Source organism: Nycticebus coucang, chromosome 10, assembly GCF_027406575.1.
Source record: "Nycticebus coucang isolate mNycCou1 chromosome 10, mNycCou1.pri, whole genome shotgun sequence".
Classification (NCBI taxonomy): domain Eukaryota; kingdom Metazoa; phylum Chordata; class Mammalia; order Primates; family Lorisidae; genus Nycticebus; species Nycticebus coucang.
In genome coordinates this window covers 100768031-100784849 of record NC_069789.1, presented here as the reverse complement: position 1 = coordinate 100784849, position 16819 = coordinate 100768031, and the positions used below count along the sequence as shown (strand labels likewise).

General features: G+C 50.7%; 2 protein-coding genes across 2 annotated transcripts in view; both read left to right on the top strand.

Moving 5' to 3' along the window:
• Window positions 1–2548, top strand: part of ATP1A4 (ATPase Na+/K+ transporting subunit alpha 4) — a 40657-nt gene extending 38109 nt beyond the window's left edge. Inside the window, exons 21-22 of the mRNA XM_053604524.1 lie at window positions 2157–2248; window positions 2520–2548. Of these exons, the coding sequence (XP_053460499.1) occupies window positions 2157–2248; window positions 2520–2548 (121 nt within the window). The remainder of the gene's footprint in view (window positions 1–2156; window positions 2249–2519) is intronic.
• A 3481-nt stretch (window positions 2549–6029) lies between these two features.
• On the top strand, window positions 6030–15799 carry CASQ1 (calsequestrin 1). The gene is made up of 11 exons (XM_053604523.1): window positions 6030–6775; window positions 7894–7978; window positions 8746–8846; window positions 9592–9703; window positions 10012–10085; window positions 10431–10561; window positions 11635–11680; window positions 12106–12160; window positions 12371–12471; window positions 13335–13409; window positions 15153–15799. Exons 1-11 carry the CDS (start codon window positions 6497–6499, stop codon window positions 15291–15293), a joined length of 1200 nt encoding a protein of 399 aa, XP_053460498.1. The 5' UTR covers window positions 6030–6496; the 3' UTR covers window positions 15294–15799.
• The last annotated feature ends 1020 nt before the right edge of the window (window positions 15800–16819 follow it).

The following is a 16819-nucleotide window of genomic DNA, read 5'->3' as shown; positions in this document are numbered from 1 at the left end:
TAATTTTAATTAATTTAAGTTAACTAAAGCACTGTGAAATATTTTTCTATTATTATAACTTCATAGTTTTGGTTAGACTACATTTCCCTGGTAACCATTGAAAATTTAGTGTCTGGGTTGGAGATGTGCTGTCAGTGAAAACTACGAGATTTCCAAGACTTAGGTTGAAAAGAAGATTGTAAAATATCTCATGAATAATGTTTATGTTACAGTGGCTCACCCAGAACTTTGGAAGGCTGAGGCAGGAGGATGGTTTAGCCTTGAGTTCAAGACCAGCCTAGGCAACATTGTGAGACTCTGTCTCGACAAAAACTTACAAAAAGAAAATTAGCTGGGTGTGGTGGTGTGCAAGTAGTCCAAGCTACTTAGCAGAGTGAGACAGGAGTAGATGATTGCTTGAGCCCAGGAGTTGGAGGCTGCAATGAGCCATAATTATGCTGCTGTACACTAGCCTGAAAGACAGAGTGAGACTTATCTCTAAAAAAAAATTAAAAGAGAAAAAAAGTATATATTGATTACACATAGATATGATAATATTTTGGATAAACTGGGTTAAATAAAATTATTAAAATTTATTTCATCTGTTTCTTTTTACTTATTTTAATGTAGCTACTAGAAAATGTCCAATTTCACATGTGGCTCACATTACACGAGGGGGGCTGTCTGGAAAGTATTCAGTTATATTAACAATGGCTGGACATCTTCCAGACAGCCCCCTTTTTTTATTTTTTACTTTTTTTGAGACAGAGTCTCAAGCTGTCGCCCTGGGTAGAGTGTCATAGTTTCACAGCTCATAGCAACCTCAAACTCTTGAGCTTAAGCAATTTTCTTGCCTCAGCCTCCCAAGTAGCTGGGATTACAGGCACCCACCACAACGCCCGGCTATTTTTTGGTTGTAGTTGTCGTTGTTTGGCAGGCCCGGGCTGGAATCGAACCTGCAAACTCTGGTGTATGTGGCTGGTGCCCTAGCTGCTGAGCTACAGGCTCCGAGTCAGCCCCTGTATTTCTATTAGACAATGCTGGTCTAGGCCATCTCTTGTCTCTCTCATCCATGGGAATAACTGTGGTCTGGATTCAACCCCTCTCCAAAGTCCATCTTTCTGGTCCCTAACTATAAGAGAGGTTCAGGAAGAAAAAACTGTGTCCAGTGGCACCCGTAGCTCAGTGGGTAGGATGCCAGCCACATACACCCAGGCTGGTAGGTTTGAACCCGGCCTGGGCCAGCTAAACAGCAATGACAACTGCAACAACAACAACAAAATAGCCGGGCATTGTGGCAGGCCCTTGTAGTCTCAGCTACTTGGGAGGCTGAGGCAAAAGAGTCATTTAAGCCCAAGAGTTTGAGGTTGCTATGAGCTGTGACGCCACAGCACTCTACCGAGGGTGACATAATGAAACTCTGTCTCAAAAAAAAAAAAAACAGGCTCGGTGCCTTTGGCTCAAGTGGTTAAGGTGCCGGCCACATACACCTGAGCTGGCGGGTTTGAATCCAGCCCAGGCCTGCCAAACAACGATGGCTGCAACCAAAAAATAGCCAGGCGTTGTGGCAGGTGCCTGTAGTCTCGGCTGCTTGGGAGGCTGAGGCAAGAGTATCACTCGAGCCCAGGAGTTGGAGGTTGCTGTGAGCTGTTATGGCACTCTACCCAGGGTGAAAGCTTGAGGCTCTGTCTCAAAAAATAAAAAAAATAAAAAACTGTGCCCATCTTTGTAGTATGGAAGAGTCTACATATTCCCTGGTGAAGTATCCCCACACAAGAGGTCTAGAGAATGTTTCTGACAGACATCCTGTTCTGACAACCTCCCATTTGAGGGTGCAAAGCCTAGAGAATGCAGAGAGCAAATGAGGTCTCCCTCAGCAATTCTGCAGGAGTCAGTAGACAAGCTCCATGCACACTGCACATACCTTTAATATGACATTCGTCGTATTACCTCATTGGCTTCTTATGTTGCTGTCTTGGCTTTTCCTCTGCACCCTTCTTTCTCACACACCCTCCCCCACCCGCCCAGGTTGTGGTCTTCTTAAAGCTAGAGACCAATCAAACCTTAATCACCTCCCTGTCTCCAGCACTCAGCACAGTCCCGGGCACACACGGGACACTTGTCTTTCTCTGGCCCCTGTATCTCCTGCCACATTGACTGACTCTTGCTCTCTGCAGGCTAACGTGGTGGGTCTGTGCCATTCCCTACAGCTTTCTTATCTTTGCCTATGATGAAACCAGAAGATACATCATTCGCCAACGGCCTGGTGGTGAGGCTCCCCTGGGCCCTGCTCTGAGTGGTCACCAGTCCCTAACTCGCTCTCCCAACCTATCCAGTTCCTCCAGACCCACTGGCTTTCTCCCCACCTCACCACCCGGTGTGTGCCGTGCCAGGACCCTAACCCCCAACTCTTCAGCTGAACGGCCCTATTCCGACCAGGCCTCTGTGCCATGTGTCCAGACCTCAGGCCTCCACCTGTCTCCCCAGGATGCCTCCCCTGTGCCTGCTCTCAGTTCATACTGGCCTCTTTTCTTCCACAGGCTGGCTGGAGAGGGAGACGTACTACTAAACTCGGCAGAGGAAGAGCTTCGTGTGAGACGAGGGCGTCAGGAGAAGGGTCAGGATTATGAGTTTGACATGACATCTGAGAGAAATGCTAGGATGAATTACCTTGGATTAGAGAGACAGACCCTCCTGGGGCTGGACTGAGGGGATCACAGGCAGAAGATGGGGTGGGTTGAGGGGACACCCAGCCTGTGTCTGGCTGGACCCCGGGGGAGGGGCATAGTCCTGTTGAATACAGCAGCCAGTCTGGAGAGTAAATGTTTGGAATAGCTCTCACATGGCTGGATGCTGACTCTGGGGTAGCAGGGCTCCCTGTAAGCTCTCCTCTCAGGTCTCCGTGATGACCAGGTGGAGGAAATCATTCAGGGACTGTCCAGGCTGGGAAGCAATCCGAATCAGGCATCCATCTTCCATCTTAAAGTCGCTCTCTGATCCCCTAGACAGCCAGGACAGGACAAATGACTACAAAGTCCATCTGGGATCAGAGAGAAGGAAGGGGGATGAGAGGAGCATCTGAGCCACACACCATAGAGGGAACAGGGGCATCCAAACAGGGAGCTGGCAGGGCAGATCCTCTTATCCCTCGCTGGGGTCCCCAGACCAGCCTACAGACCACAGGGTGGTGCTGGAAAAAAACTAATTTTGTCCATTAAGAGCCTGAGGCCCAGAGAAGGGAAGTGACTGGGAATGGCCACCAGTGAGTGGCCCTCTTCAGCTGAGGAAGGTCTGAAGGAGGAAGAACTCCAGCCAGACTGGTGGTCCCTGCCCCTCACCCTCCATTGTTAGAACACCTTGACCCATCCCATCCCCCAGCTTGTTTTCTCTGGTGTCGCCTGAAGTAGAGGCACAAACACTCTCTGAGGCACTGTAGGCCTCACTTCAGGCAAAGCACCCCACCCTGCTCTATCCCACCCATCACAGGGTGATGGACACTCCTTAAAGCTGAGCCTCCCTCATCCCTTCTGGGATGAGGAGAAGTCATGGGAGCCTTTCGTCTTTGCGGTTCTTCTGCCCTCTTCCCCCACTAGCTTGCCTTTGCTTTGTAAACCCTTCCACTTTGCCCTTGGCCAGCTCATTCTCAGACCTCTTTCACAGTAGAGGGCTGGCTACACTCAAAAGAAGGAAGAGGGGAGAGAGGAATGCTAAGGAAAGCTGTGAGCAAATCTCCAGCTGTTAGCAAAAGCAAATCCCATGTATTAAGTGACTGAACACCATGCCTAATACTGGGCAAGGGGTTTGCACACACCATCACAAAGTTCACATAGATATTTTCCTAACACCCCACCCCATTTTATAGATGGGGAAACCAGGATCTTTCTGATTCCAGAAGTTGTGCCCTTAACTACTTTTTACACTAGTGTTTTGATGAGGGCTGGGTCAATAATAGACAAATAAACAAAACAAAACAAAAATAGGATAAGGATGGAGGAGGGCTATGGATAGGTCTAGAGAAGGAAGGGCGGTGGCCAGCAAGGAGGAGGCCCCTAAGGTATAGCCACCTACTATCCCCTCTATCAGCCCCTCCTTAGAGTTCTCTCACCATCCTGGTCCTCTCCCTCCTCCAACACAAGGTCTCCTAGGGATGGGGCTGTACCAGTCTGGGGTCCTTTCACAGCTGCTGATGCAGCTGAACAAGACCCTGAAAGATCGAGGGGCCAAGGGTATACATGAGTGGGGGGGAAGGGGTGCACCAAGGGGTCAGCTCCTCAGGTTTCAGTAGCAGGAGCTTCGGGTGTCTGGTGGGTTAAAAATACAGAGGCCCCAACTCAGGGTCATTTGATACCATTGGCTGAGGCTTATTAAGCCCAGTGGCCTGAAGGGAAGGGAAATGGGGAGAAAGTAGAGAGCAGGCATCAGACAGAGAAGGATGGGGGTGAGTGCTGGAAAGGGTAAGGGTGGAACTGGAGCCCAAGAGGGCAACAAGAGGGAGCGGGATGGATAAAAATGTCTAGTAACTACAGAACACCAGGAGATGGAGCAAGCCCAGGCCACCAAGGAGTCCCATCTCATACCTTTGGGGGTATGAAATGTCAGATTCATGATATTACATTATAGTCGTAATATTCCACTGTCTCTGTGCAAATGCACGCCCCCACCAGAATGCAGCAGAAGCACAAACTGGGCCTGGAAGTCATCTATGTCATCTTCTTCTGGGTGGGACTGCCATCTCTCCCAGGTGTCTTTGCTCTGGCTGTATGTCTCCATGCACGTTGCTCTTCTGAGAGACCGGGAAATGGGATTCTGAGGTCTCTTCTACTCTAATGTGCTACACTTAGGCCAGCTCTGGCCTCCCCGGCCACAGTGACAGCTGTCTCTCTTGGACCAACTCCTGCAGCGTTCTTGAGGTTTTTTGCAGCCTCCTTGCTTAACTGTTTAAGGTCCCTCCCCTGGGAGTGTGGAAAGTTATTCTACTAACATTATTCAATGCTCCTACAATAAACACTGTTCTTCCAGAATCACCCAACTCAGGATGCGGTGGGGGGCATCAGATTTGAACATGGAGAGCACAGTCTCCCTCGTGCCCCATTTACCTGTGCATGGTGAGAGCTCTATGGGGCCATAAAGAGGGTCCTTCCTTCCTAGGTACCCAGAACTGGATTCATGCACGCTGTCCTCACCTCCAAGCTGGGATCCAGAAGTTAAAGCCCCTACCCCTCAACTCTGCCTTGGGGGTGCAGAATTAACAACCTAGGTTCAGGGTGCAGAGCTGACCTCTTCATGTTTTCCTAGTGTTAATCCCACCCCCCGAGTATTTATATCTGATCCTTTCTTTGTCTTGTCAAAGACATAGGAATAAATAGTAGTTATTCACTTTCCTTGGAATCATGCAACCTGGAGAATCCTTCCTTCCTACTCTGCCCTAGAAAACAAAGTCCTATAGGATCAGAGGAGAGAGTGCACACATAAGGTGGCAGCCAAATGACATTTCCCTTCTCATTATGGGCCTTATGGGCAGAGAAACCCCACATTCATATCTCCGCAGGACGATATGTGGGCCAACCCTGTGCTTCCCCTGCAATCCTGAGTTAGGAGTGTTGAGTGAAGCCAAGGAAACTGGTTGGAGCCAGGCCAAGTTGCCGGTCTTGGACAAGGCTCCATCTTTTATTCAGAGAATGACCTCATCTTTGGTCCTGGTTCTTTAAAGGGAAGTGCAGAGGGTCTCTTCCCTGCAGCCTGGATTGCAATTTTACTGCCTCCCTCTCCTCCATAGGATCAAAGAAACACTTAACCTACTGAAGAGCCCCAGGTTTTAAGATGTCGTGTCAATACCACTTTTGTCCCCCTTTTGTCCTAGATCATCAATTTAGCCCCTGATCAGATACCTCTTCCTTTCCACCTACATTTAACTACTCTCTAATTACTCTTGCCCTGCCCTCGGCTCTCCCTAGTTACCCCTACACCTCCCCTCCCCCAGCCCCAGCTTCATTTACCTCCGACTCATCTGGTCTTATTTTTAGCTTCAGCGTCTCTCCCTTTTCCTTTCTTAATATGGCGATGAGCTCTTAGTCCAGCATGGGGACAGGGGCTGAGGAGCCCTGGACACTGGGGGAGGGGAGGAAAGGAGCCACTGGAGCCTGGGGGAGAGACGTAGGAGGTGGGAGGATTCCAGCCCTCATGGAACTGTCCTGGCCTCAGAAGGTTATCCATCTCTCCTGCCAACCACAGAGACATATTTAGACAGGACCAGGTGGGGACTGAGGGGTGCCAATTTCAGGGGGCAGCTCTAGTTCCATCCCCGCCCCCTGCTCCTATTCCTTCTCCTGACCCTTTTTCTCTTGGCTCTGTCGGCAGTTTCTCTAAGACCCAGCAGTGTCCTCTGTCCACTGCTCTGGGCCATTCCACACCCCACCCCCACCTTGAGCCCCTAACTCAGGATTCAGGACCCAGGGGCCCCTCCCTCCCAGCTAAGCTCTTTTGGACCAGGAGAGCGGACCCAGATCTCCCTACCTCCATGAGCACTACAGACAGGATGGGGGCCAGAGCTGTGCCGGCTTTGCAGCTGGTACTGTTCTTACTGCTGGTGCTAGGGACTCCCAAGTCAGGGGTACAGGGGGAGGAAGGCCTGGACTTCCCCAAGTATGATGGTGTGGATCGTGTGGTCAATGTCAACGCAAAGAACTACAAGAATGTGTTCAAGAAGTATGAGGTGCTGGCACTCCTCTACCACGAGCCCCCCGAGGATGACAAGGCCTCACAAAGACAATTCGAGATGGAAGAGCTAATCCTGGAGGTGAGTGGGGGCTATAGGCCTGCAGAGCGTGCCCAGTCCCTCTCTGTAGTCCTCTGCCTTATGCCCAGGCAGATCTCTGAGAATAGGATCTGGAGGAGGGGGGAAGTGTGGCAGGTCCCCTGTCATGACCAACACATACCCCTCTAGGAGTTGGGTGCGCTGAAGTTTCCTTGTCCAGACTTCTGTGTCTCCTTCCCTGGTTTGGTATGCAGTAACCCCCAACTCATCCAGAGCTTGGAGCATTTCAGGGTGACACACTAGGACCATGGCTGGCATTTCTATGTGCCTCTGCTGAGTGCTAGAACCTGCCATCTGATTAGTGAGCTAAACGTTTTTACCCTCAGTGCTCAGTCTCCCTGGCCTTCTACCTGTCCACTGCCTCCCTTCCCACCCTCCTGAGAATCACGGTGCCTAAGCCTGTGCTGAATGTGGGGAAGCTGCAAGCTATGCCGGCAGCAGAGTGAATCAGGATTGGGAGCTGAGCTGGGAAGCTTGGGGGGACGAGGCCCTGTAGGCACGACTGTCCACAGGCTAAGGACAGGCTGAGTAGACTGTGAAAGGGGCACGCTGGGTCTGGTCTGCACAGTTATGCAGTCCTGCCAGTCTCGTTCCCTCCCAGGGTGATGAGAGGTAACATCTATTCTCAGCTCTCGGCCTTCTCATTCTTCAGCAACATGCCCAGGCCCATGCCCACCCTCCTGCCCTTTAAAAATCTTCTCAGTCATTCTGAAGAATCCCAGGGACTTCCAACATCACACTATCCTGAGCCTAGCATTTGATCAGGATGGAGGGCAGGGCCTGACCCTTGAGGAGGTGTAGAGCCCTCAGACATTCTACAGCCAGATGCCTCAGCATCCTCAGGAACCCGGCAGTGTGCAGTGCCCTAAAGCTCAATGTAATAAGCATACTGCAAACTAGCAATAAATACTCATGAACTAAATGGTGAACCAGAGACAAGGTGAGGTGAGGTTGTAGAGAACTTATTCTGGATCTTAGCATAGGGTCAAGATTAACTCATATTTCCTGCACCCCAACTGACCCAACTTGAAAGTATGAGATGAGGAATTGAGTTTAATAAGAATTCCAGGAGCTAATTTTAACCCTAACCCTCCCTTCAGTTAGCAGCCCAAGTCTTAGAAGACAAGGGTGTTGGCTTCGGGCTGGTGGACTCTGAGAAGGATGCGGCTGTGGCCAAGAAACTAGGTAAGGGAGTAGCAGAGAGGGGAATGTGGCCGTGACCCTGGGGGAGGTCTCTAGTGGAGAATGTGTTGAGTAGGCCTTGGAATCTGGGGGGATAGGGAACTCTTCCACCAAGTTTATCCACAAAGTTTATTCTGGAAGCGGGGGAGAAAATATGAGACTGGGAGAGTTATGGCTGGGAGTTCTGGCCTCTCTAGTCCTTACAGAGACCCAGAAAGAGTCCAGGGAGGAATTCTCTATATTTACCTTAAGAACGTGGCTAGGTGCTGGGCGAAGGGGAGCCAAGGGCCACAGGCCCGCCTTGCAAGGCCTCTGCAAGCTCCTGCTCCGCCCCTCCCCATCGAGAGGGGCGGCTAGCGTTACAGCGCCCGGCCACCAGGGGGCAGCACAGAATTGAGCCTGGACTCCCGCTGTGGATGGGGGCTGGGCGCTTGGTAATAATGAAGTCATCTGGTCAGTAACAGCGAGTTAAGGGCTGGCCTGGGAACCAGCTGCCGGAGTCCTCAGAGGGGTAGCCTGAATACCCAGCTCTGGTAGTGCAGGCAGAGAAAGGGACGAATCTTCCTAGAATCTCTCTCGCTACCTGGTGGCCCAGCTTCTCCTAGAGCCCGGGGCCAGGTCAGCCTCTGAGCTAAACCCAGGGACAGGGGAAGTGTGAGCAGAGGATGTGGGGTCCTGGGAGATTACGGGATGGGCTGTGACCCAGGATTTGGACGCTTGGGTCTGTGGGAAGGTTGGGATCATCCTGGTCACCCCGGCTCACCCCTCAGGACTAACTGAAGAGGACAGCATCTACGTGTTCAAGGGGGACGAAGTCATAGAGTACGATGGAGAGCTTTCTGCCGACACCCTGGTGGAGTTTCTGCTGGATGTGAGGGCTCCCCTGGGCCGGGCCGCCTTGTTAAGACTCCACTGTCCTTTAGTGCCTGCCACCCCCTTACACTGCACAGACAGAACACACATCTCACACACCACGAACACGACACACACATCCCACATTTCATACCACACGCCCACACATATCTTACACCACACACATCCCACACACACCTCACACACACCACACACACACCACACACATCCCACATACTTCTCTAACACACACCACATACACTTCTCTCTCTCACACACACCACACATACACAACAGACACACATCTCCCACCCATATCTCACACACACACCACTCATACCACTCACACACACCACACGCATCTCACATACACACCACACATACACAACAAATACACATATCTCACATACATGCACACACACCTCTCACACACACCACACACATCTCACACCCCACACACATCTCACACCCCACACACACATCTCACACACCACACACATCTCACACCCCACACACACATCTCACACACCACACACATCTCACACACCACACACACATCTCACACACCACACACACATTTCATACACCTCCCCCCACACACACACACATCACACACCACACACACATTTCATACACCTCCCCCCACACACATATCTCTAGCCCCTTCTTCCAGCCCCCCCCACCTTCTTGTCTCTGACCCCTGCACCTGGTCCTCCCAGTGAGGACAGAGACTCACCCTTTCTTTAATGCCGCTGCTCCTTCAGGTCCTAGAGGACCCCGTGGAACTGATTGAGGGGGAACGGGAGCTGCAGGCATTTGAGAACATTGAGGATGAGAACAAACTCATTGGCTACTTCAAGAGCAAGGACTCAGAGCGTGGGTAACCCTCACAAAGGACCTCCATCTCACCCTCAGCCCTGTCTTCCCACACATCGGGTCCAGTTCTTCCTCTGGCTGCCATCAGCTTCACCAACATCTGCCCTCCCTCTGCAGGGCATCCAGACAAACACTCCAACCTGCCCCTTTCCCCCGCTACAGCCCTCTGCACTCTGCCCACTCTCAGAGGACTAGAAGGCTGAGTCTCAGAATGAACCCCACCAGCCAAAGAAGTGGGGGAGGCAAACAGGGATGGCCCTGAGTCGACGCTGGTTCCCTCAGAGACTGACTCTGCATTCCCCCTTCAGATTACAAAGCCTTCGAGGATGCGGCTGAGGAGTTCCATCCCTACATCCCCTTCTTCGCCACCTTCGACAGCAAGGTTCTCATCCCACGGCTGCATCTCTCCCAGACTGCAGAGGGACCTGCTCTCCAGCCTCCTCTCCCAAACCGCAGAGGGACCTAGTCCCTTCCCACACATTGACATCCCCACCCAGCTCCCAGGCTCCTCCTGCCCTACAGATTTTAGAGCTGAAGAGGGGCTTTAGTTTATCTAACCCACTCTTCTCAGAAGCCCAGAGAAGTTAAACACTTGTCCAGTGTCACAGAGCAGTGTCAAGAATCCAAGTTTTCTGACTCCCTTTCTAACATTTGTTCCCCTATCATACTGCCTCTCACCGTGACCCTGTGTCCCCTGCTCCACTCACTCCTGCCTATTCTCTCAAAGGTGGCAAAGAAGCTAACCCTGAAACTGAATGAGATCGATTTCTATGAAGCCTTCATGGACGAGCCTGTGACCATCCCAGACAAGCCCAATAGTGAAGAGGAGATTGTCAACTTCGTGACAGAGCACAGGAGGTGGGGACTGGGGGGCACCCCTGGGCAGGGCAGCCAACCCCCACCCCGGGGCTAGATCACCACCGAGACAGGCTGGTCTTACCTAGGGATGAATGAACATCTGGGCACTAGCGCTCACTGACACACTGATACTTGTCATTATATTATTTTGCACCCCAGTGGTTAACCCTGATCCCTACACAGAGAAGGTTCTCCATAAAAGTGTGTGGTTCACCATGATGTGGCCTGTGACTTAAATAATCCCCATCAACAAAAGACAGTTGAATGCCTGTGGCCTGCCACAAGCTGCTATGCACTTTCTACCTCTATTATTGTATTTAATCCTTGTAGCCCTCTCAGCAAAAGAGGTCCCACAGGTAATGTCAGAACTAGGACTTCACCTCTGGTCCATATTCCTCCTAACACATTACCCCACAACAGTGGTTCTCTGCAGAGGAGAGAGAGTGCTGAGGTGGGTGTAAGATTTTGCCCTCCGAGAGATATTTAGCAATGTCCAGAGATGGTTTTGCTTCTGGTGTTTAGTGCCCAGAGGCCAGGGACACTGCTAACAAGACTATGTGCTGAGGACGACCCCCCAAACATAGAATTTCCAGCCCCAAATGTTAAGGGTGCTGAGGCTGAAAACCCCTGCCTGTGCTCACACGCAGTTCCCTTTCCTCACTCCACATCAGTGTGAATGCTACTTACTCTCTCCTGCCCACTAGATAGTGGCCCCTTCAGCAGGGCAGGAGCATGTCCCCAGGCCCAGCACCTAGCAGAGTGCTTAGGATACATCAGGCACTCAATCACATTAGATGAGTGAATGAGTAAATAAATGAATGAATGAATACCCGGATCTTCCGTTCTTACCTTTCTTCCTGTCCCCTTGCCCACCCACCCCTCTCCCACTGCTTTAACCATGCAATGATCTGGGCCTGGTGCCCAGAGCTAGGCTTTGCCAGATGGCTTTGTTCTGGGCCACAAGCTGTCTGTGCCCTGGGCCTGACCCAGAGGCAGCCTCTGCTGTTAGGACACTCTGGAAGGGGGTATCCCTCTCGCCCACTGAGTGATGATGCTCCACCTGTCTCTGCTAGATCGACCCTGCGGAAACTGAAGCCTGAGAGTATGTACGAGACCTGGGTGAGTGCCCCCAGCCAGGGCCAGGTCCATGGGGACTATGGGTGGCTGAAGACTCAAAGCCTAGAAACACTCCTGCTGCTGCTCCTCAGGCCCACGTGTAGGAAAAACAGTGCATCAGCAAAGCAGAAGGATCTCTATTCTGATGAACAAGTCAGGAATTGGAAGACAGACATAGTGGGTGAAGACAAGGCGGGAGCCCTGAACCCTGGGCATGAAGGGATTACCAGAGAGGCCCGGGGCCTCAGAGCTGAAAGAGATGGTGTCACTTAGAAAAGAGTTACTATCACAAGAATATATCTGGTCCAGAAGCCGGATTACCACAAAATTCAGGTTCAGGGAACATCTAGGATCTGTTCTGGGCACTCTGACTTTAGGGAGCATAGTAAGGACCCCTCTCCATCCTGCTCTCCCTCTCTCCCCAACAGGAGGACGATATGGATGGGATCCATATTGTGGCCTTTGCAGAGGAAGCTGATCCTGGTGAGAAAGAGTGGGAGAGGGGGGGAGGGCGTAGGCTCAGGAGTGGGGCAAGTGGTTCAGGCCTCCCTGGGAGGCATTTCCGAGGAGTTGGCAAAAGCAGCCTGGGGCCAGGCACGTGGCAACGGGAGCAAGGAAGTAGGTTTGCACTCCTGTCCTGTGTCCCTTTCCTCTCTACCCTACCTCACATTTCTCACTTGTGTTCCCTCCAAGATGGCTTCGAATTCTTAGAGACTCTCAAGGCTGTGGCCCAAGATAACACTGAAAACCCCGATCTTAGCATCATCTGGGTCGACCCTGATGACTTTCCGCTGGTAAGAGACATGGCCCAGGCCCTGCTTTCCTGAGGTGGGGCCTTAGACTATAGTACCTTCTTAGGGAGGGCTTTGTTTCAGAGTTCCTGTCCCCATCTTCTAGCTGTGGGACCCCAGGAGGTGACGCCTGCTGCATGCTCAAGGGCACTCTGGGCACAGAAAGCCTCCTGAGCAGGGGAAACGGTGGGGGTGGGGGCGTGAATCACACTCAACATAACACACAATTCCCAGAGCAGAAGCTGGACAGGAAGCTGTATGCCAGGGCTGCCTCCTAAAGGAACCCAGAGTTCTAGTGAGCAGATGGGCACAGCAGCCCTGCAGACAGGTATACACGGGTACACATGGGTGCACACAGGTACAATAACACTCAACCACAGAATCACAGCACAGAGGTTCTATATTTCAGGAGCTGGCTTTGTTTCCAGATGAACCCCCACACCTAGTACTTGTTACTGAGCAAGTAACTGAAAGAACAACACAAACATGAGGACATTGGTGATCAATGGGATAACTACTTTATTTTAGAGCTATAGGAACTGAGAGCCACAGAGAAACAGTGACTTGACCTTCGCCGCAAGGTCAGTCAGTAGCAAAGTCTGGATCAGAATAGCAACCTCCTGTCCAGCTTTCTTCAGACAGAGGCCCGAGTGCCTGGCCGGCCCCCCGAACTCTCCCTCTGGGCACTCTGCTCTTCTGCTCAGCTCTGCCCACCATCCTCAGGTCCCACAGCTGGAATCATTTCCCATCCACTGCCAGTTCATGCTGTCCCCTCTGTTTATCCCTGGGCTGACCTTCACACTCACCCTCCTGGACTCATGTGCTCCTAAAATCCATTAAGTTGCCATATTTGGATTTCTCTACAGCTGGTCCCATACTGGGAGAAGACATTTGACATCGACTTGTCAGCCCCACAAATAGGAGTTGTCAATGTTACTGATGTGAGTGTCCTTCCCTCATCCCTGGTTGACCCCCAACTCTACTTCCTAGCAGAGCTAGCTCTCTTCCTCTCTGCTAACCAGGAACTGAGCCTTTCCTAGAGGAAGCAGATAGTCCCATCTAACAGCTGGATGGACTTGGAGATTCACAATCTGAACAAGCCACTGTCCTCACCCATTGGAATGAGTGACTCACCCTTCAAGGCCCAGCTCAAATCCTTTCTCCTCCATAACCCAGATATCCCACTTAGAAGCATTCCTTCCCTGGCACGCCCAGAGTTCATTAGGCATTGAGAATATGGTGTTTATGTGGCTATTTATGTATTAAGACTGTCTCTTCCAGGAGACTTTGAGCTTTTTGAGGGCAGAAGTCTTGCTCAGGCACACATATTAGGTGTTTCAAAAATGTTGAATTGAATGAGCCACAGACTTTCCTTTCATAGAATTCCCAGGCTGATTAGGTAGGCAGGTATTAACAACAAGGCCAGATCTGATAAACTTTATAATAAAGATACAAATACAATGCTAGAAAGATACAGAAATCAAAGTGATTTCTGCTTAAAGAATCAAAGAAGAGTTTAAAAATGACATTTAAAATGGACACTGTGGGGCTGGGTGCAATGACTCATGTCTGTAATCCTAGCACTCTGGGAGGCTGAGGTGGGTGGATCGCCTGAGCTCTTGAGTTCGAGACTGGCCTGAGCAGCAAGCGTGAGACCCTGCCTCTAAAAATAGCGGGGCACTGTGGCGGGTGCCAGTAGTCCCAGCTACTTGGGAGCCTGAGGCAAAGGGATCACTTGAGCCCAAGAGTTTGAGGTTCCTGTGAGCTATGATACCACAGCATTCTAGTAAGAATGACAAAGTAAAACTCTGTCTCAAAAATAAATAAATAAACAAACAAATAAATAAACAAAAAGAAAATGGACACTATGTATAACATACAAAATTTCAACAAGTGATGACTTGGAGGTCATTTCCAAATTAGGAAAAAACAAGATCAAAATGTTAAAAGTAGGAAAATGAGTGTCAGGTTCAGGAAAAGGCCAGTAATGTGTATGGCTTGAGAATCTAGAACTTATTCAGATGGTACTGGAAGAACAGGTTATGAGAAGCCATGAATGATGAACAGTTACTGACTTTGTCTTACACACAATGAGAAGCCACCAAAGGCACGATAGAGAGGTCTATTGGACCAGGTGCAGTGACTCACGTCTGTAATCCTAGTGCTCTGGGAGGCCCAGGCAGGAGGATCATTTGAGGTCAGGAGTTTAAGATCAGTCTGAGCAAGAGTGAGACCCTGAGTCTACAAAAATTAAAAAATTTATTCAGGCGTTGTGGTGGATGCCCATAGTCCCAGCTACTTGGGAGGCTGAGGCAAGAGGGTTGCTTGAACCCAGGAGTTTGAGGTTGCTGTGAGCTATGAGGCCACTGCACTCTAGTAAGAGTGACAAAGTAACACTCTGTCTCAAAAAAAAAAAAGAGAGAGAGCTGTTTTAGGAAACTTAATGAGCAAGACCATGGAAGGCCACTTGAAAGGAGAAGTCTTGTTGGCTCCCCTAGCTTTTCTTTCCACTCCTACCTGTCACTACCTTAACCTAAACCCTCACCTGGACAGTTTTCCTGGCCATTGATAGATGAAAGGAAGAGACTGAGATGCAGGAAAGACATACAAAATCCAGTAAGTGGGAGGACATGTCCAAAGACGTGGTGGGGCTAATTTGGTGCTCTGCCTATGCTGTCTCCCAGGCAGATAGCATATGGATGGAAATGGATGATGAGGAGGACCTACCTTCTGCCGAGGAGCTGGAGGACTGGCTGGAGGATGTGCTGTCAGGAGAGATCAACACAGAAGATGATGACGATGACGATGATGATGATGATGACTAGTTGCTGTGGCAACCATCTCCCAGCCCCACGTGCTCTCCTTATGCTCCCTCTTGCCTTCCTTATCTCCTTCCCTGAGCTCCTCCAGGGACAATAGGTCATTTTCTGTCTTAGGGATAACTGGGGTCTATTGCTGGGTGCTGAGTCCCTGACCCCCTCATCTGATGAGGCAAGGAGCTACTTTCCCTCAACACCAGCCCAGCTGTCTCATGTGACTTCTGTTTCTTATCCCATAACTTACCTGTATCTGTTAATTGTCTCTTCCCTCACTCCCCATGCTCTTTCTTATGATTCTCCTCTTGCCCTGTCTATGGGCTTCCATCTTCTTTCCCCAGCCCCCACTCTATGCACAGCCATCCCCGACTCCCTCAAATCCTGTATCCTTCAAGCTGTCCTGCCCATGGCCAGGAGGAAGGGAGGAACTGTGTTGGGGCTGTATGTCAGCAATCTTTTGTTAATGTATTTGGGTCAAATGAGAGGCCTCAATAAAGAGATCTGGGGCAGCACGAGCAAGTATCTGTTGATGAAGTCTCACCCCTATGGCAGGAAGAGGTGGCCTCTCTCTGATGGGGATTTAGGTGTGGGTGCCTCATTAGGAATGAGTAGGGAACTGTGAGAGGAGGCATTTGGGGCTCCCTCTAGGCAGTTATACCAGACAAGCCTGGAATATTTATTTGCTTCAAGTCAACAAGTCTTTTCTGAACACATGGTGTTTGTCCAGTGCCGCTGTTAGGCTCTGGGAGAACAGAGAGTGCCAGGCCTATCCCTGCTCTTGAGCTGACTGGCCCCACTGAGAAGTCAAGACAAGCACACTAAACAAGTGGAGAAAAGCACAAAGCTATCTGTAATTAAGTGATTATGTGTTGCTTGACAGCACCTTCCCTGCAGCTCTTATTTGAACATCAAGACTGAGCCCCAATTATACTACACGCTTCCCCAGTGAGGCCTTCCCAGAGGCTGCCCCGCGCACCTGCCCTCTGCTGGGTCCCTGCTGCGCTTCCCATGCACATCTCTATTCTAGTGCTCAGCACATTCTAGGACAGTTCTTCCTCTGCGTGTCTGTCTGCCCCACTAAACTACATGTGCCTTGAAAGCGGGAACCCAAGCTTTTTCTTTGTTTCCACAGGGCCTGGCACTCAAAAAGTTTTCCCTCAAAAATGTTTGTTGAGGCTCGGCGCCTGTGGCTCAAGCGGCTAAGGCACCAGCCACATACCCCTGAGCTGGCGGGTTCAAATCCAGCCTGGGCCTGCCAAACAAAAGTGATGGCTGCAACCAAAAAAATAGCCGGGCATTGTGGCGGGTGCCTGTAGTCCCAGCTACTTGGGAGGCTGAGAGGCAGGAGAATTGCTTGAGCCCAGGAGTTGGAGGTTACTGTGAGCTGTGACCATGGGCACTCTACCCAGGGTGACAGCTTGAGGCTCTGTCTTAAAAAAAAAAAAAAGTTTGTTGAAAGAACAAAGGAAAGAACAGAATGGACTCAGAAAAGATAGATCAGAATGGGCTTGATAACTTCATAAAGGAAGTGAGCC